The 20,320-nt window shown below is 39.6% G+C and overlaps 2 protein-coding genes across 3 annotated transcripts in view; one reads left to right on the forward strand and one right to left on the reverse strand.

Annotated features, from left to right (window-relative positions):
* The window catches only part of prdm16 (PR domain containing 16), a 755,270-nt gene that overhangs the window by 722,716 nt on the left and 12,234 nt on the right, over positions 1-20,320 (reverse strand). For both annotated transcript variants that reach the window (XM_061975909.1, XM_061975901.1), the window contains exon 3: positions 12,409-12,479. The gene's annotated coding sequence lies outside the window, so the exon portion shown is untranslated. The remainder of the gene's footprint in view (positions 1-12,408; positions 12,480-20,320) is intronic.
* Positions 19,136-20,320, forward strand: part of LOC140678819 (E3 SUMO-protein ligase ZBED1-like) — a 2,587-nt gene continuing 1,402 nt past the window's right edge. The window contains exons 1-2 of the mRNA XM_072913213.1: positions 19,136-19,402; positions 19,901-20,320. The exon at positions 19,901-20,320 is cut by the window's right edge and continues 1,402 nt beyond it. Coding sequence (XP_072769314.1) covers positions 19,179-19,402; positions 19,901-20,320 — 644 coding nt within the window. The 5' untranslated portion in view covers positions 19,136-19,178. The remainder of the gene's footprint in view (positions 19,403-19,900) is intronic.

Raw genomic sequence — 20,320 nt, forward strand, 5'->3', positions numbered from 1 at the left:
GAAAAACACTCCACCCACTCTGTACTGTAGACTACCACCTTCTGCAGGACAGGGAATCAACAGCATAGCCTGGCATGCATTGTTTTTTCAATTGCTAATTTTCTTCCACTCGTCAGTTAAGAAGATGTAATATGATTGTCATCGCTTACTCCATGCAAAAAGCATCTGAAACACCAAGTGTTGGTGAGCTAGCTGAAGTGGCTTGGCTTCAGCTCTTTGTTTAACAACACTCCCTGAGGATTTAGAAGCAAAGACTGCAGGTCAGTGTGCAGTAGACCTCCACTCACTATATTTCCAGATAGAATATTCTCCCAAGCATGGCTTTAAATGCTGAACCCTCCCGACACACTCTTGAGGCTGCACGCTCAATCCAATTGCAAGGAAAAGGAATTCAATAAAAGTATATAAAAAAATCCTGCATTGAAGGGAATAGTGTGCATGTTTGTGTGTGTTGTGCACATGGGCGCCTCAGAGGCACAAAAGTGAGCAAGAAGGCTCAGCAGTTTAAATAAGCCAACAGGGTTGTGTTCCCTCCCGCTTTACCTATGCGGGAGCTGGCGGTGGCATGAGGAAAGGCCATGGGCAAGGAGGGAATAGATGTGTCGCAGTGGCCGTGATGATGATGGAGTGTCTACAAATATGAATCCAAACAGGGTCATTTTGATTTGGCGGCAGGACGCAAAGGCTGGCCCATTAACTCCTGACCTTTTGAGTGTGACCTGTGGGGGAGGGGCCCATCCGGCAGGAGAGGACCGAAAGAAAGAGCAGGGCTGCACAGTGTCAGGCCTATTATGACCCGCTAAAAACTCTGGTCGCTCCACGGCGAGGAGCCATCCATCATCTGGGCCTCTCTAATCAGCATGTTTGTCACTGTAACTAAACAGTGGGCTGAGCCACATCGCCACGCTATTGGTCCTGACAGGGAGAAATAAATCTGCTGCCGGCCAATGGGCTGCAGGCAGCCGAGCATGACAGAAAAGGTGACAGACTCTTGAGGTCTCAAGCAGTGTGAGAGTCAGGGGAACTAATCCAGACTTTGGGGCGGAGGAAACATTTGAACACTTTTTTGCTGGTCTTCTGCAGCTGCATTGGAGTGGGGTGCCTTTGTCCTGCTTAGGCACAGGACAGGTCCATTTGTTCAGTCAGACAGAACTCAGGTACTATTTGTAAAAGGTAACAGATAGCCGTCCTGTTCACAAACAATCCTCGTGACAGTTGTATACCTTCAGGGTGGTCACACAGGATTAGATTTGTACATGTCAGAGTCCAAAACGTAGCAATTAATAATATCAGCACTGATAAATATGTAGTACATTAAAACCTAGATACTTGGGGAAAATGTGCTTCATTGTGACGAACAACATGATTATCAGCCAGACAACTACCAAGGTATTAGGCACACCTATGGTTGGGCGATTATATGACTGTAATCGATGATCGTGATGAATTTCAGGTCGATTATAGTGATGAGCTGTGAACATATAGTAGCTCGATCAAACATGTTCAACAGCCAGTTAGAATCGACCTTAATAATGCAGAAGTAAACAGAATCATTGATATGAACAGAATGACCTAAAACTTAAAGGGGAACATTATCACAATTTCAGAAGGGTTAAAACCATTAAAAATCAGTTCCCAGTGGCTTATTTTATTTTTCGAAGTTTTTTTCAAAATTTTACCCATCACGCAATATCCCTAAAAAAAAGCTTCAAAGTGCCTGATTTTAACCATCGTTATATACACCCATCCATTTTCCTGTGACGTCACACAGTGATGCCAATACAAACAAACATGGCGGATAGAACAGCAAGGTATAGCGGCAGTAGCTCGGATTCAGACTCGGATTTCAGCGGCTTAAGCGATTCAACAGATTACGCATGTATTGAAACGGATGGTTGTAGTGTGGAGGCAGGTAGCGAAAACGAAATTGAAGAAGAAACTGAAGCTATTGAGCCATATCGGTTTGAACCGTATGCAAGCGAAACCGACGAAAACGACACGACAGCCAGCGACACGGGAGAAAGCGAGGACGAATTTGGCGATCGCCTTCTAACCAACGATTGGTATGTGTTTGTTTGGCATTAAAAGAAACTAACAACTATGAACTAGGTTTACAGCATATGAAATACATTTGGCAACAACATGCACTTTGAGAGTGCAAACAGCCCATTTCAGGCGCGCTAAGAACATATATTTTTCCACGATTTCAGCACTCTGGTTAACCATACCTAAATAGACACAAAATACTGCATTACACAAGACGACCCGAATGTACTCGAATGATTGAAAAAAATAAATGTTTTTAAGCTAAATTATAGGTAAACACAGTTTATGTATAATAATTTACGTAAAACCGCGAGTAATGAATAATGTTTTCATCAATTAATATATTCTGTAGACATACCCTCATCCGCTCTCTTTTCCTGAAATCTGATCTGTCCAGTTTTGGAGTTGATGTCAGCAAGCCAGGGAAGCTAGGGTCGATATTCTTCTCTTGATCATCTTCGGTGGCATAAGGGACGGTAGAAGCGGTGTGAGCCAAGACATCCAGGGTGTTTAGCTCGCTTGTCTGCGGGAACAAACTGCCGCCATTGCTTGCCGTGCTACCGAGGTCCTTTGTCCCTGAATAGCTCACACACTCCGGCAGATTCAATGGGGGTCTGGCGGCAGATTTCTTTGACTTTATCGTTGGAAATGCATCTGCTTTGAGTGTCGCAGGATATCCACACATTCTTGCCATCTCTGTCGTAGCATAGCTTTCGTCGGTAAAGTGTGCGGAACAAACGACTGACCATTTCGTCGGCTTTCCCCAAACCCTCGTATTTTGAACACATTTCGTCCAATTTCTTGCCACTTTCGCATCTTTGGGCCACTGGTGCAACTTGAATCCGTCCCTGTTCGTGTTGATACACCCTCCGACAACACACCGACGAAAGTGAGAAAATGGCGGATTGCTTCCCGATGTGACGTCACAACTTGACGTCATCGCTCCGAGAGCGAATAATAGAAAGGCGTTTAATTCGCCAAAATTCACCCATTTAGAGTTCGGAAATCGGTTAAAAAAATATATGGTCTTTTTTCTGCAACATCAAGGTATATATTACCGCTTACATAGGTCTGGTGATAATGTTCCCCTTTAAAAGCTAAACGTGCGGAGTAGGGCAGCGAAAAATGTCAGCCGTGACTTGGAGTTATCCAGGCTCTAAGATTTCCAGAATCGCGGAACAAATTACGGAATCAGTTCACAAAAACATAATCTACTTTCAAACGTAGAAAGTCCTGGAAATGACTGAAATGCTGTCATCGTGAGGAGAAGGAATATTTGTTTAGGGGAAATCGTGTTGACAGGGACCAAGCACTTCACAAGCACTCACCTCAATGGAGCCTGAAGTCCTGCACCCTTCTCGGGCTAGTTCTATGTCTGCCTCCGGGACACTGTCACTCGGACCTCGAGGGGCCACCTCAGACAAACTCCAAAACTAACACCAAAATACAGAAATACAGCTACCAAAGTACTGCTACATATCAGGTAATGTGCTTTTTTTTTTTGCAAATGTAATGACTAATTGACGTCCAAAAGCCGTTTGAAAAACATTGTGCTATTACTGCTAATGCTAGCCAGTTGGCAGTTGTTAACGCAACCACCGATGCCACATCAAACATGTTCATTGGTAAGTTAGTCATAACTTGACAGCTTCTACTACTACAGTTTGGCTCCCAGTGTTGAAATAACTGGCTGTTTTTTTGTTTTTTTTGTTTAACCATTGAAGGTGGGTCTTTATATCCGCAATCTGTTCTCAAGGTTTCTTATTTTACCCCAAGTGGGATCTTTCAATTTTTCCTTGTCTGAATGTGAAGCCCTTTGAATTTGCAATTAACAGCTGTTTAAATAAACGTTGATTGACTGATTTGAAAGCATGCAAATTTAAGGTATTTATTGGTACATAGTTCTGTTACTCTGCTTTTTCTCATTTAATTTGCTTTATTTACTCAGTATGTTAATAATAAAACAAAGAAAGTGTTTTAAGACAGATGCTTTTAAACTGGCACCTTAAAAACAATATGAAATGTTGTGATATTTATCAAAATCGGATGACATGAAAAAATTAATTGTGATCATTTGTTTTGCCATATCACACCTGTTTAATGTAAAAGCTTTATCAAATGTTTTTTCCATCGATATGATTTAGTAGATGCTACTGTACATCGCTGAAATTATTAAGCTAAAATAATACCTATCTGACAGTGCCTTATTAAGGTGCAGATATACTTGAACTCTGATATACTAGGTTACTTATAAAAGGTTGCACTATAACAGGGGTCTTTAACCCGGCTATTCTGCCTCCTTGTTGTGGCTTTACATTTTTAAAAAGAGTTATATAGTTTCCAACTGTCTGTGAGGCCGTGAATGTGCAGAGGCTGGGTTCTGAGGCGCAAGAACAGGGGTCTTTAACCCGGCTATTCTGCCTCCTTGTTGTGGCTTTACATTTTTAAAAAGAGTTATATAGTTTCCAACTGTCTGTGAGGCCGTGAATGCGCACAGGCTGGGTTCTGAGGCGCAAGAAAGGCAAGTAAAAGAGACTGGAAGCCTGTGTGTTCAGTTCAGCTTCATGAATGTGCAACCCCTTAGGTAAGCTAACCATGAATACTTGCTAAAAAAGAAAACAAAAAGGAAAAAAAGCTTGATTTTACACCGACAGATTGCTTTTCTTTTAAAATAAAAAAATAAAAAAGATGAAAACTTTTAAAAGTTTATAAGCTGTGTTGCGTTTTGCGGCTCTATACTATTTGTCTTTTAGGATAGGATAGACTTTTATTCATCCCACAATGGGGAAATTACTTTGTTGCAGTGCTGGTTTTTACATATGGTAACAGAAGTAGACCGTAATGCCCTCTGGGAAGCGCTACAGGTGCATTAAAACCAAAACAAACAGACTAAAGAACAGCTTCTTCCCCAGGGCCATAACCATCCTGAACGGACTGCCCCATTATTATTATTATTATATTAACTGCCTTCTCTTCGGTGCAATAACCCATTCCACCAACCACCCTGTTTTTGTTTTTTTGTTTTTTCATGTATATATTCATTTCACACCATATTCATTGCACTTCTACATTTTTTATATTTTTATATATTTGCACATTGTTTTTCTAGCATGCACACATCGCACTGTATGGAATGGCCTCAATCTCGTTACCTTGCGTAATGACAATAAAGCTGATTCTGATTCTGATTCTGATTCTAATGAAAAACAAAAAATAGTAATAAATACTACATATTACTCACTAATAGTATAGATAGAAGATAAAATACAACAAAAAAACACTAACACTGGTATTGCACACCACAAAAAAAACATCATAGTAATCGCATAAGTGTGTTGTAAAGTCTTATGGCTATGGGTATAAAGGACCTGGAACAGCGCTCGTTCTTGCACTGTAGATGTAACGGTCTAATGCTGAAGGAGCTACTCAGGGCCTCCACAGTGCCGTGCATGGGGTGAGATGGTTTGGACATTATGGATGTCAACTTGGTCAGCATTCTTCTGTCAGCCACCTCCTCAATGCTGTCTAGTGGGCAGCCTAGGACGGAGTCAGCTCTCTTAATCAGTTTATTAAGTCTGCTCCGGTCTCTGACCGTGCTACCCCCACCCCAGCAAACGACGGCATAGAAGCCACCACAGTGTCGTAAAAGGTTCGCAGCAGTGACCCGCACGAAAAAGAGGCAGCAAAATGTCTCCTGATAGTTAAAGGGGAACATTATCACCAGACCTATGTAAGCGTCAATATATACCTTGATGTTGCAGAAAAAAGACCATATATTTTTTAACCGATTTCCGAACTCTAAATGGGTGAATTTTGGCGAATTAAACGCCTTTCTAATATTCGCTCTCGGAGCAATGACGTCACAATGTGACGTCGCATCGGGAAGCAATCCGCCATTTTCTCAAACACCGAGTCAAATCAGCTCTGTTATTTTCCGTTTTTTCGACTGTTTTCCGTACCTTGGAGACATCATGCCTCGTCTGTGTGTTGTCGGAGGGTGTAACAACACGAACAGGGATGGATTCAAGTTGCACCAGTGGCCCAAAGATGCGAAAGTGGCAAGAAATTGGACGTTTGTTCCGCACACTTTACCGACAAAAGCTATGCTACGACAGAGATGGCAAGAATGTGTGGATATCCTGCGACACTCAAAGCAGATGCATTTCCAACGATAAAGTCAAAGAAATCTGCCGCCAGACCCCCATTGAATCTGCCGGAGTGTGTGAGCAATTCAGGGACAAAGGACCTCGGTAGCACGGCAAGCAATGGCGGCAGTTTGTTCCCGCAGACGAGCGAGCTAAACCCCCTGGATGTCTTGGCTCACACCGTCCCTTATGCCACCGAAGATGATCAAGAGAAGAATATCGACCCTAGCTTCCCTGGCCTGCTGACATCAACTCCAAAACTGGACAGATCAGCTTTCAGGAAATGAGCGCGGATGAGGGTATGTCTACAGAATATATTAATTGATGAAAATTGGGCTGTCTGCACTCTCAAAGTGCATGTTGTTGCCAAATGTATTTCATATGCTGTAAACCTAGTTCATAGTTGTTAGTTTCCTTTAATGCCAAACAAACACATACAATCGCCGAATTCATCCTCGCTTTCTCCCGTGTCGCTGGCTGTCGTGTCGTTTTCGCCGGTTTCGCTTGCATACGGTTCAAACCGATATGGCTCAATAGCTTCAGTTTCTTCTTCAATTTCGTTTTCGCTACCTGCCTCCACACTACAACCATCCGTTTCAATACATTCGTAATCTGTTGAATCGCTTAAGCCGCTGAAATCCGAGTCTGAATCCGAGCTAATGTCGCTATAGCTTGCTGTTCTTTCCGCCATGTTTGTTTGTGTTGGCTTCACTATGTGACGTCACAGGAAAATGGACGTGTGGTTAAAATCAGGCACGTTGAAGCTTTTTTTTTTTAAGGATATTGTGTGATGGGTAAAATTTTGAAAGAAACTTCGAAAAATATAATAAGCCACTGGGAACTGATTTTTAATGGTTTTAACAATTCTGAAATTGTGATGATGTTCCCCTTTAAGGTTGCAGACCACTGTTTAATAGGTACTGGACACATCCACAAAAAAGGTGTAGTGAAATACTTAGAATTGTAACTTAACTTGCTTCATTTTTAATTTTGGATTGTATATATGTCATTCCAAAGATATATATTTTTTTTCCTGTAGTAACACAGGCTGGAAGACCAGATTTATTTCTTGGTGGGTTACAGTGGTGGGCTGGAGACAGAGGGGAGAAAATGCATACACCCATTTCTGTAAAGTAAAATGACACTATATCAAATCAAGCATTTCCATATGTGGACTATTGTGGCTGCTGTTGTGGGTCTGGCAAAGAGTGACCGGGCAGGGCAACTCACCAAAAAGCTGGGCTGTGCTATTTGGCCGGGATTATCTGTGATCTCTGGAGCAGAGCCTCTACTGATCTAAAATAAGAACCGTCTCTAACACCCATGAAAAGAAAGGATCTATAGTTGTTTTCTGAGTTTGGAAGACTGGCACAGAAACATTTGCATGACCATACTTATCTTTATCACATTTCAAGATGAGCATCTGTAACCTATGTTAATTACACAAACTAACTTCACCATTAATCACCGTGGCCATAAACCCCAAAGATAAGAAAATACATATATTATAAAGCGCTACCACAGTGCCACGTTGGCCTTTGTTCTGTAAGGGAGGAGGTGTTTTGAGTATCTGTGAGTCACAGGCAGTCAGTCATTAAAGTCTTGCACCAAGGTCAGTGTAGACTTCTTCCTCTAATCACAAGATACCGTTCTTGGGTCAAGGGGGAAAAACACACTCAAGGGATCATGTGTGTGTGGCCAAAAAATCCAAAGATGGCAGACTTTTTTTTTTTTGTGGTCGTAGAAACATTACTGCTTCCTCCTCTCGTCTAAAAGAAATTAAATTAGCTACCATGCCTGTTTGGGTCAGTGGCTGAGGCAATGGCATTTTACTGGAAGTTCTCCTTTGCCAAGCTTGTCTTTACAGAAATAAATGAGTCTAGGAGTGCTTGGCTAAGACTGTCTCGGCTAAATGAAGATTGAGTGATGAGGTTAAACATGGTAGACTTAAGACAGCAAGGATTAGCAAAATGGGGAAACTCTTGTCCTTCACCCCTCCCTTAAATGACCCCCCCCCCCCAAAAAGGACAAAATAAAGAAGGAGAAGACCTCTAAGTCTGTAGTACACAAACTGGCACAATTTGGAGTTCAGGAAGTCCAAGAGACGCCTCTGCCGGCCCCGAGAGGGAAACCTAAAACCAGTGACATAGCCAATACATGTCATATTCTCTAAGTCACGAATGGTTTATTTTCCGAGGAATTTCAACCTAAAACCTGTTCTTCATAATTATCTTGATTTGTTTGGAAAACCAAGGTGGATAGACGTGGCCCAATTGCCAACAAGAGACCACTGTTTTGTTCAACTTAGAGAAAAAAAAAGTGCTTTTTAGCGAAACATAATTTCTCACAGTTGCTTAACAATGACAAACATGCATTGCCCCGCGGTGGAAGTTGTACATGTCTATACTAGGTGTTCTTCAAAAAGTCAGAAATATGGTGCAAGAGCAGCCTGTTATGTCAAATGTATTTTTCTCATGACGCTTTGACGAAATCATTGTAACATTGAAAAAGGCTGCCATCCAAAAGCTGTCTGCTTGAGGCTGAGAGAAGACATTCAAGAACCCACTTTTCAATAACAAACACACGCATCTGGGAGTAAACTGCTGATGGACGATTTGTCATGCATCAAATAAGTTGCGCCTTCCTGCGGGGCACAGTCTATAGAGAATGTATACTACAGCATGTACTAAACATATTGTTACAATGAAAATATTCATTTGAGATTTTAAATGATCGCCATAGCGGTCATTTAAGGAAATGAGGTGGGTCATTAACGCAATCTATACGCTGAAACTGCAATCAAAGACAGACTGCATGAATGAATTAATGTGTAGTGTTTTTCTCATGCATCACTAAGAATCTCAGCTCAGTCACAGTGTGTCAATGTGATTTAAATAACGTCTTTGAACGTCACCAAGCAAAAATAAATCTATCACAACCTATTCTAGCAACCCCAGATCAAGAAATCTGATTGGACACTGTGATTTAAGTGATTCTATGACATCGATGCTGCTGCACTCCTTTTCTGGCCAAGATCTTAGTTTTGTGCTAGGAAAAAAGTACCATATTTTTCAGACTATAAGGCAAACTTAAAATCCTTTCATTTTCTAAAAAAAATCAACAGTGCGCCTTATAGCCCGGTGCACCTAATGTACGTATTCATTCTGGTTGTGGTTACCGACCTCGAAGCAAATTTATTTGGTACATGGTGTAATGATAAGTGTGACCAGTAGATGGCAGTGACACATAAGAAATACGTGTTGCCTGATGGTTGACGCCTGTTCAATAAATGACACTAGCAAGTACAGGTTAGCAAGCAAGCCCAAAACTTTAATGTTTATTTGAGAATACAGAAAATTACACACTACACTCTAAAATCTGTCAAAAAGTTTTAGTACGACTTTGGTAAGCAACGAAGCCGCACCGCTTGATGGATTGTCCGCCATAGTCAGACGTACTGTGCTTCAACATACGGGTATTATGGTGTGTGTATAAGGACCCCAAAATGGCACCTACTAAGTGACATTATTTGGCGTTTTGTTTGGACCATAATGCAAAACCAACTTTTCTTACCTATTGGTACCTGCTGATGTGTATTTGAGATCTCCATAAGTCCTGAAATTGTGTGCGCATCCGCTGTTGTAGCTCACGCCCCTGTCAATAAACTGCTTTTTTTTTTTCTCTATCCTCTTTTTGAGGGACATTCATCCTCACTGTTGCCATTTCTGATATAACGTAGCGTACAGTTTTAACTTATATCTGTCAGTAGACTCGTTATGGAAGCACTAAAAACTTCCGGTATAAAAAAGAGAAGACACTGTCTAAGTAGAGCCACGTAAATAAGACCGGCCACAAAACGGCACATTCTGAGGAGACTGTCAGAAAACGGCCTAAAGATGGTCTGTAAAACATAATTTATGCAACATTTTAACTAAAGAACCAACATTACCTGTTATGTAGACCACAAGTGTTTCAAATGTAGAAACAAAGGACATCTTTAATGCGCTTTATAATCTGGTGTGCCTTTTGTATGATAATAGACCTGAATTGACCCGCTATTTGGTAGTGCGTCTTATAATCCAGTGCGTCCTATAGTCCGAAAAATACGGTACAATATTTTGGGTTTACGGAGTATTAGTACACTTTCAAAAAACGCAGTTTGCTCTTTAATTGCAGTGAGATCCATACATCATCCATCCATCCATTTTCTACCGTGTGTCCCTCTCGGGGTCGCGGGGCTGATCAGGACAGAATCAACACAGATTATAAAATTACAATATTACCTCAATTTACAATTTGAATTGGTTCTGTGATGGAGCTCTGAACTCAAAACTCTGGTATCAATTATGTCTCCAATTGAAATAATTTCAATTGATTCTTGACCCCCACCTAAAACAGCACAATTTTAACATGTAATGCTTTTTAAAAAGAAAAACAAATGTGATAAGAAAGTACAGTGTTTACTTTGGAGAGTGGACTTCTACAGTATATCCTTCAAGCTGCTTCTTCATTGAACACACAATCAGCAGCTTTCACAAATTTTAATGGATAAATGTCCGCCGTTTAGTTATCATTTAAACCCTCTCAGCTGCTTTAGTATTATGCAGACGAGAGTAATATGCTCGAATTCGTTGAGTTCGTCAAGCTCAATCATGATTTTTTTTTTTTTAATTCAATGAATATTATCTGTTTCCCATGTTTGGAAAACAAAGTTATATTGATCTTTAGCTATAAGCTAATGTTGGCGAGAAAGACTAGATTTTTTGGCAGATCTTCTGGGATTCACAGTGACATTTGCTACGGGAATACTTGTAACTAATTTTTTTTGTTTCCAATTTAAAGCATAGCAATAGCCGAGAGACAGTTTTTTTATCTCAAAACACTCTTCAGTAAGAGAACTCTTAAATTGAGGTACCACTGTATAGGGATTAAACTGTATGTGCTTTGATTTTTATAATATTATAGTTTGCTATAACAACACAAAAGGTGAATCAATTAACAACAATGCTTACAAAGAAAACTATGGTACGTTTGGTCACAATATTCTCTATACAAAATGCTCCTACATGAGCTGGTTGGATATATAAGGATATAGTTCAGTTTCAGTTTATTTCGAACATGCATACGATACAATGTAATTCATTACATATTTCCAGTTGTTTCATTACAGCACGTCCGAAAAGGAGTAGGAAGAAGCTGAGCATATTTAATCCTACCCCTTTTCATACCATAACAATTTTATCCTATTTCCTTGTTCTCTGTAACATAACAGTGAATAAATAAATAATAAACAAATATTATACCATAGTAAGTAAACAAATATTAAATACAAACAAAATCTCTCAATTAAAAAAGGTTTTAAGAGGTTCATCATAATTCTTGTTCTGTGTACTTTGTGAACACTTGTAGTTTGAACAGTCTCTTAAACTGAATCATATTGGCGCTTTGTTTGATTTCTTTGGTTAATCCATTCCATAATTTAATTCCACATACAGATATGCTAAAGGTTTTAAGTGTTGTACGAGCATACAAATGTTTTAAATTAGATTTTCCTCTAAGGTTATATTTCTCCTCTTTTGTTGAGAAAAATTGTTGTACATTCTTGGGTAGCAGGTTATAATTTGCTTTGTACATCATTTTAGCTGTTTGTAAATGCACCAAATCGTCGAATTTCTATATTTGTGATTCAATAACTAAAGGGTTTGTATGTTCTCCATATCCATCATTATGTATTTTTCTAATTGATCTTTTTTGTAAAACCATGTCAAGAGGGGAAAAAGATTCAAACAAATATTAGGCTCGAAAATAAATAGTATAATGCATATAATAAATATGTGTGTTAAGGAAACAAAAATGTCTGTGCCTTTAAAGTTTTTGCTCTTCTAATAACTCCAAGCTTGGTGTGCAATGGGTAGGGAATAGGGGGAGTGAGGTGGGGTGGGGGGTGTCCGCTCTTCTGTTTAAAAAACCCTGAGGTATTAGAGTGGACTAATCTTTAAAAGGTTAATTTATTCATAGAGCTTTTGACAGAGATGTATGGCCGAGCCAACATCTCATGCACCTCTTCCCAGAGGGAGACGACTTGAGCGCAGAACAGAGAGAGGAGGCGAGGGAAGGGGTGTGGGGGGGTTTAGTGTGTGACTAGGGCAGAAAGATGGAGTGCAGAGTAGAAGCAGAGTGGGGAGTCAACATGATCTAAACACAAACACATAATTACCTCATAGGTACTGACAATGACTCCGGCCTTTGACCCCGCACGCTTTGAACTCTTCAGTCGGCTTTTTACCCCTGGAAGAGAAATATAAACTTGTTGTAAATCATGCTGCACATGTTGGAATAATAAACAACAGATCTTATATTCAGATGAGGTGAGAATATAGTTTTTTCTAAGCCACTCGGTCATTTCCTTACTGTGGTTTATCGGCCTCTAATATTCACAGAACGAGACAATAGGATTTTGGTGTGGCAAGGTTTTCCGATATTCATTTATACTGAATGAACTTTTTGTATTCAGTGTGTAGGTGGATTGTAAATACAGGCTGAATTTATGCTTAAAAGCAAATGTATTACACACACCTGAAATACTAAAGGAGAATCATTTATCAAGGTCACACCTAAATAAAATATTTATTGTGTTAATTTGGATTTTACAAACAATGCAGTTTGAATATAATAGTATTTGTATTATTATGGCTGAAAGCACTCAGTCTAGAAATGGTAGTTTATCAGAGCAACACACTATTAATCTGCTCTAGGCCTGGGCGAAATGGCCTAAAAATAAAATATTATATTTTTTAAAAATTCAGATTTTTTTAAGGAGTGCCGTAAGTGGCTGACCCGTTGGCGGTTTCGTCTTGTTCCCCTGTAACGTATGTCTGCTCTTAGTCGGACTGTGCCGAAAATGAAATTTCAGTTCTTATGTGTCTTGTACATGTTAAAGAATAGACATTAATAAAGCATCTTGAATCTTGAGATGTTTTTCCGTATTTTTTAAATGACAGAAGTAATTTAGAACGAGTTTTGCTTTTATTTAAAACATGTGTAGTTTGAAATGGCACTGCATACATTGCATCCTATACTCTTAGCAAAATTATATATGTATAGTGTTGTAATTTTCCAACCAGATATAATATTTACTTTTTATGCAATTATTTTCAAAGAACTAAATTAAGAGCTTAAGGCAATACTTCTGATTGGATAAAATACTTCAGTAAACAAAAATGTAGCATTGTACATTGCATGCAAATAAATAATAATCTCCAACATTGAGATTGATGAAATGCAAATTTAAAACTTCTGTCTTGAAAAAAAATGTAGCATTGCACATTGCATGCAAATACATTTACTCCAATAAATCAATAAAGATACCAATACTCATTAAATGGTAATAAATATCAATCAGATCAATAACGTGCAAACTTAAAACGTCTGTTTTGAATCAAATACAATAAAAATGTAGTATTGTACACTGTATGCAAAGAAATGCTCAAGTAAAACATTGAGATGACTATAGAGTTTTAGTAAGTGGATAAACGCAGGCTTTTCCTGGGCTCCTTGTTAGTGTGTCCTGATGGTAAAGACAATGTACACTTCATTGCACATGTAATATATCACTATTTTGATGATTAAATGCGTTATAATTACACAAGGGTTTTGCAGCAGCACACGTACCAACAAGCTGTCCGGTTCGGATGTGCGGAGCAACTGATTTAGTGATCGCTATGTGCATTGTGCTCCTTTCTCATCATACATGGTACCATGTGTAAAAAACTTTGCCACAGTAAGATGATTCTTAGATAGAGTTTGTTGTTGTTGCGGTCGTGTTGGCCTCGTAAAGAGTTGCATTTGCCCCACTCGGCTCGATGCTTTTTCAGATGCTGGAGCGTGCAGTCACTTGTTCCACGCCTGTTGCCGCAAATCTGAAGCACTGGCAAAACTTTTCTTTACTTTTTCTTTTTGCAAAGCCCGAAAACACAGTTTTGAAAAAAAATTAAATCATGATTTTACTCAACATAACAGGAACAATGCAAAAATATCAACCATATTAAAATTATTTTCGGTCATGAATACATCTCCTTTGTGATAGGCGCACGCACATCTGTGCGTGTCTAATAGAAGCCAGTCAACTTAAGGTAAAATGTTAGTGAGACTGCCAGTGCTTTAAGCTCAGTAGTAGTACGCTGGTCTCTCACAGACGACTTGGGTTCGAGAGTACACAATTGCTAGATGAAGCGGTTTGTGATTGACAGCTATAAACACCAATCATTGGGGGGGTTGGGGGCTATGGGCGTCAGCTCAGGTAAGCATTAGGCGACCTTGGCTGCAGCTCTACACACAATTGTGTAAATTATGCCCATTTGATGATTGGATGGAAACAATCATTCAAAGAGAATTGTCAGTATCAGTCAAGATGTTGAAAGTCAATTTTCTTTATGGACTAAATCTCAAAGTTCCATTTTCATAACTTTGTTAAAAGGACATAGGAATTATCGCTGATTAAAATAACACTTAAGTTAGAAAAGTGAAAACAGAATAGTGTCCTTTTGAAAAACTATCAATGAGCTTTTAAGGCATTTAAGCGCACACTGAATCCATATAAAGCATTCACATTGAGTACAAAGATGCTGAACATATAATGTGATGATTTTAGACACATTTTTTATGGCAAGGCGTTTCCCCTAGAACCATTTAAAGACTGTGAAAATAAACAGTCTATTGAATACACTGCTCATTTTCACAGATAGACATGGTAAACTTTATTCTGACCAATCAGGGTTCTTGCACGCCAAAAGTTATCCAAAACGCAAACACGTGAGCGCTTACAAACAAATTACGAACTGGAAGACAGAAAATGGTAGAATGTTTTGCAAGACTCAATGATGGTTTGTTAAGAAAAACTAAATATGAGATTTTTAAGCTTTTCTAACACCTTTCATATGTAATAAAATAATAACTCGTCCTACTTTACTTCTGCTAAGACTTCTAACCGGAAGTGGAGCAGGAAAAAGTTGACTCTGGCTGTTGTCACGGACATTTCACGATCATATAATTGCCAAGCCCTAGACTGACGCTTTTTACTATAAATGGGTCGTACTTGTACAGCGCTTTTCTACCTTTTTAAGGATCTCAAAGCGCTTTGAAACTATTTTCCACATTCACACACTGATGGCGAGAGCTGCCATGCACGGCGCTAACCAGGCCCATCAGGAGCAAGGGTGAAGTGTCTTGCTCAAGGACACAATGGACGTGACTAGGATGGTAGAAGGTGGGGATTGAACCAGTAACCCTCAGAGTGCTGGCACGGCCACTCTCCCAACTTCGCCACGCCGTCCCCTATATACCCTATTGCCGTCCCCTATATACCCTATTGCCGTCCTTAACACACCAACAGCAACCCTCACAACAGTAGCCACAACAACACTTTCTCATTATGCACAAATGACTTTTAAGGCGAGTGAGGTACATTCAAGAAACTCTGGAATTTTAAGTAGCAACATAAGCAAGCCTTTTTTTTTTTCTTTTTTTTTGCATGTTCTCTATGTGCTGTATTACTGATTGTTTTGCTGCAATAATTATGACAATTTGTTTTGGATTGTATTTCTTCATTCTCAAAGTCTTACTTAATTAATTAATTTATATCACGGAACAATTTCGATTACTCATCTGTTCAACTTGAACGTCACAAAGTTCCATAAAATCAAAAGGCATTGTTTTGTTTTTTTAAACAAAAATTTGGATGTTTGATTTTTTTAAATACTGGTTTGGCTACCGTTTTAAAAGTACCAATTAGGTACTAGTATCGGTTAAATTCACTTAAATGATACCTATCCCTAACAAATAACACCATGGTGTAACTGCTACAAGCAAGGTTGTTCTGTTGTAAGGCTGCGATGATTCATCAATTATTCGATAACATTTATTATTTGGTTATATTCTGTTACTTTGATTATGGAAAATGTTTAACATACGGACCACATAGAGCACCCGGAACTTTTAAATACACTGACATAGTTTCCACACGACCGATGCAAGAGAGTGCAGATGACTGGTAAGTGGTTGTTGTGATCTGTGTGGCGGCAAACAGCGAAATCTTTTCATCTTTTTAATAATGCACACGTTAGAAATGCAAGTTCAATGCTGATAATGTGTATGTGTTCGAATAAAAAGAAAATGTGTTGTGCATTTCCCCAAATTACACATTGAAGCTATAAAACGTATTTGATACTGCTTTATTGACCAAACTTACTGATTGATTACTCAATGACTAATATATTTGTTAGCTGCAGCCCTATTCTGCTGAATACAATGCTGGCAATGAAACACAAGTTTGTTATTGAGTTCATAAAAAATTAAAAGTTCAAACCAAAAACACAATACAAGTTGGAATGACTGATATATTTTATTTGTGCCATCAAGTCCCAAGTGGACTTAAATGGGTTGTACTTGGATATCGCTTTTCTACCTTGAAGGTACTCAAAGTGCTTTGACACTATTTCCACATTCACCCATTCACACACACATTCACACACTGATGGCGGGAGCTACCATGCAAGGCCCTAACCACGACCCATCAGGAGCAAGGGTGAAGTGTCTTGCCCAATGACACAACGGACTTGACGAGGTTGGTAGAAGGTGGGGATTGAACCAGGAACCCTCAAGTTGCTGGCACGGCCACTCTCCCAACTGCGCCACACCGTCACCCCGACTTATATCATGACTCATCATCATTATTCCTCCGCTCTCCCCTGTTTCAGATAGTTATAATGATGACATCCTGAAATATTTTCCATCTATGTACCTTTTAATAACAGCTCTGTTTGTTGAAAATCCATAGCGTAACCGTGGATACGTACAAAAGCAACGTACTATGTGAAGAGAATAAGTAGCACACAGCTCTACCTACACAAAAAAAAAAACTGACAAGGTCTTTACATCTGTGCAAGTAGTCGACAAATTGTGTAGTGACGTATGACCGAATCCTCCATGAGCTCAGTGTGCGAAGTGGGCAGGAAGCCAAATGGCCATCACGAACTCAAGTAAAACAAATGACTAAACACTTATAGTTCCCCTAGATGAGGTATGTCTGAGCTGGGGCTTTGAGGAGAGCCTGCAAAAAAATTACACCCCACATTTGCATCCATACGAATATAAATCTGTATCTTGCATATTTAAAGATTAAATTAAGAGACATTTGATTTACGGCAGCCATTTTCACTTTCATTAAGTGCAAATGCAACATGATGAAGACAACAAACTCATCCAGTGCAGGGTATTCTCAAGTAAAATACATCAACAGGGATTTAAGCAGTGGTCCCAGGTAGGACTTTTTCGACAAATGCAAAGCCATAGAAATAGAGAGGTAAGGGTCCCACTATCCTGAAAGATGCCGGGTCAAAATGTGGCATTTAAAACGACCGCACTGGAAATTATGGGCCATGCTTAATGTCTCACCTTCCTTGTCCCCCCAGTACCTTTGCTCTGGGCACATCTAATTGGTAGCTATTTGGGGCTGAGAGAGTTCCGTTTCTTCTCTAATCCAGTTCAGTAGGGGGAAGCTCACATGGTCTCAATTACCCCCCATACTAGAACCACCCCCCCTCCTCTACTATCCATCTCACTGGTCTGCTCCTCTTCCAAAGCACAGGACCAGGTCCTTTTTCAGAAGTTTATGTTATTAAGTACATACTGCAGAGTTCCTGTCCTTCACAGAAGCCTGGAGATGTTATCTCCCCTGCTGTCGTATTTGGTTACCTCCGAAATATTCCATAAATTAGATTGGGATTGGCAATTCGTATCATATAGAGGTGGAGGCTGAGGTGGTCAGGGATTGGTTAGGGATGTGAGGCACCACGGAAGCAAAGCAACAGACTAGACCAGAGTGATCTTGTGTTTACATTGGATGAAAAAACCCTGTGAGGTCACTAGAAGGGTGAAGGTGAGTGTGCTTAAGGGTGTCAGGTATAAAGGCGACCCAAAACCAGTTCCTATCTGGAAAAAGTTGATTATCTGGCAAGACTCAGATGCAGCTATATTTGGGTTTAGAGAAAGTGGTGGCAAAGCTGGGGGTATTACAAGCATGAACCTGCCCCCTACGATAATTAAACAAAGCTGTATTTAGACAGGTAACTTCTTCTAAAGAACTCTGAAGAGCATCTTGAATTGAGACATCCATATCCAATGTGATTATAGGAGGAACCTATGAGGTCCTCAAATAATGAAATCTGCAATAACACAAACACGCCCCCCTTGACACACAAGCTATGTGGAACCTTCGAGGTGACCTTACCCGAGCAAAAACTATTTATCCGGGAGAGTCATGATACTAATGTCCTTGACCCAGCCACACACAAAGAAGTTGTAGACCTCCATGCTTTTCCAAGTTTTAATTTGTTTTGTCGCGTAGAATGACGTCTGAAGCACACGACAGTTTGATATGTTTGGGAACTCCACCGACGAATAACCCTTGATATCACTTGACATTTTTTTTTTTTTTTAATAAAGTAGAGGGATCTATTCCATTGAGTAGTTGGATTTTTTGCTCATATCTACTTTTTGCAGGAATATATCGGCCCCTCGTGGACTCTGCTTGCTGTACAACAGCCATCTTAGCTTGGTTGACCACCACTGGTTTTTACTACCGGGAAGAAATCACTTGTTAGAATACAAGCAATTAATTCAATGTGATTCCTACATTTATGTGCACTTCATGTGCATATTGATGTACTTTCCTTTGTGTGCTTAGTTTCACAGTGACTTCATTGTGGAGAATACCAGCATTTTTTTTTCACCTTTAATTCAAAGGACTATTTGCATATTTGGCAAATTAAATTCCAACATTCAGGAAGGGCCGAATATTGTGTAGTCGGTCTTAAAATTTACAGTAAAAGCAGTAAGGCTGAAACGACGCGTCGACGTAGTCGGTTACGTAAATACGTCGACGTCATTTTTGTGCGTCGGCGCGTCGCATATTTACGTCACACCACTGTCATGGCGGAGCGCAGAGCAAACGATGCGAGCGAGGGGAAAAAAACACGCCAAAAGTCGTCAAAAGTGTGGGAGTATTTTAATAAACGGCCTAATAATGTTGTTTTATGCACACTGTGTCGAGCGGAAATGGCGTATCACAGCAGCACAACGGCTATGAACGAGCATCTAAAAAGAAAACATCCGACAGCGTTCTTCCCATCACCATCAACGAGTCAATCATCCGCGTGAGTATACGTTGTCATCATTACAAAAAAACATGAATGTGTCATTTGTATCTGCGTTGTAAATTCATAAACTAAAGCACCGTTTCGCTCTGAGAGGCGCGTTTGGCGTGCCTGTTCAGTGTTTACAAAGACGCGCTCCTCTTTAACGCTAACGTTAATAAGTTGTACGAATACCTTTTACAACATTAACAGTTACATATACTATCTTTAACGCTAACGTTAATAAGTTGTGCAAATACCTTTTACAACATTAACAGTTACATATACTATCTTTAACGCTAACGTTAATAAGTTGTGCAAATACCTTTTACAACATTAACAGTTACATATACTATGTACAAACGAACAATTAACTTCACTTTAATCATACTGTCATTGTTGTGTTATTAAACCAATTTAACAAGATAATGTGTGTAGTTTAATTAACCTTTTGTATTAAAGTAAGCTGTATTTGGGTATATTTAAAATGAAAATTAATTGTTGTCTCTTATGTTGCAGCAAACGACAAAGCAGTGTCCAGGATTTTTTTCCAAAGAGGCATTGGACTGAATGCACACCCCAAGTGGCCGCTGACCTGACTGATGGTGTCCTGGATATGATGGTCATAGACATGAGGCCATTAAATATGGTAGAAGGGGAAGGGTTTCAAAAAATGATCAAACGGTTTCACTCTGGCTACACACTACCATCAAGAACCCACTTCACTAAGCTTATGGAGCAAAAATATACAAAGAAAATGAATGAAGTCAAAGCAATCCTGAAAAATGTGAAAGGAAAACTGACACTCACAACTGATGCATGGACAAGTATGGCCACTGAAGCTTACCTTGGTGTCACCATTCACTTTGTTAATGATGAGTGGGAGCTTACCTCAATTAACTTGACAACAATGCCCCTCAATGAAAAGCACACTGCAGA

The sequence above is a fragment of the Nerophis lumbriciformis genome, linkage group LG01 (assembly GCF_033978685.3).
Source record: "Nerophis lumbriciformis linkage group LG01, RoL_Nlum_v2.1, whole genome shotgun sequence".
NCBI lineage: Eukaryota > Metazoa > Chordata > Actinopteri > Syngnathiformes > Syngnathidae > Nerophis > Nerophis lumbriciformis.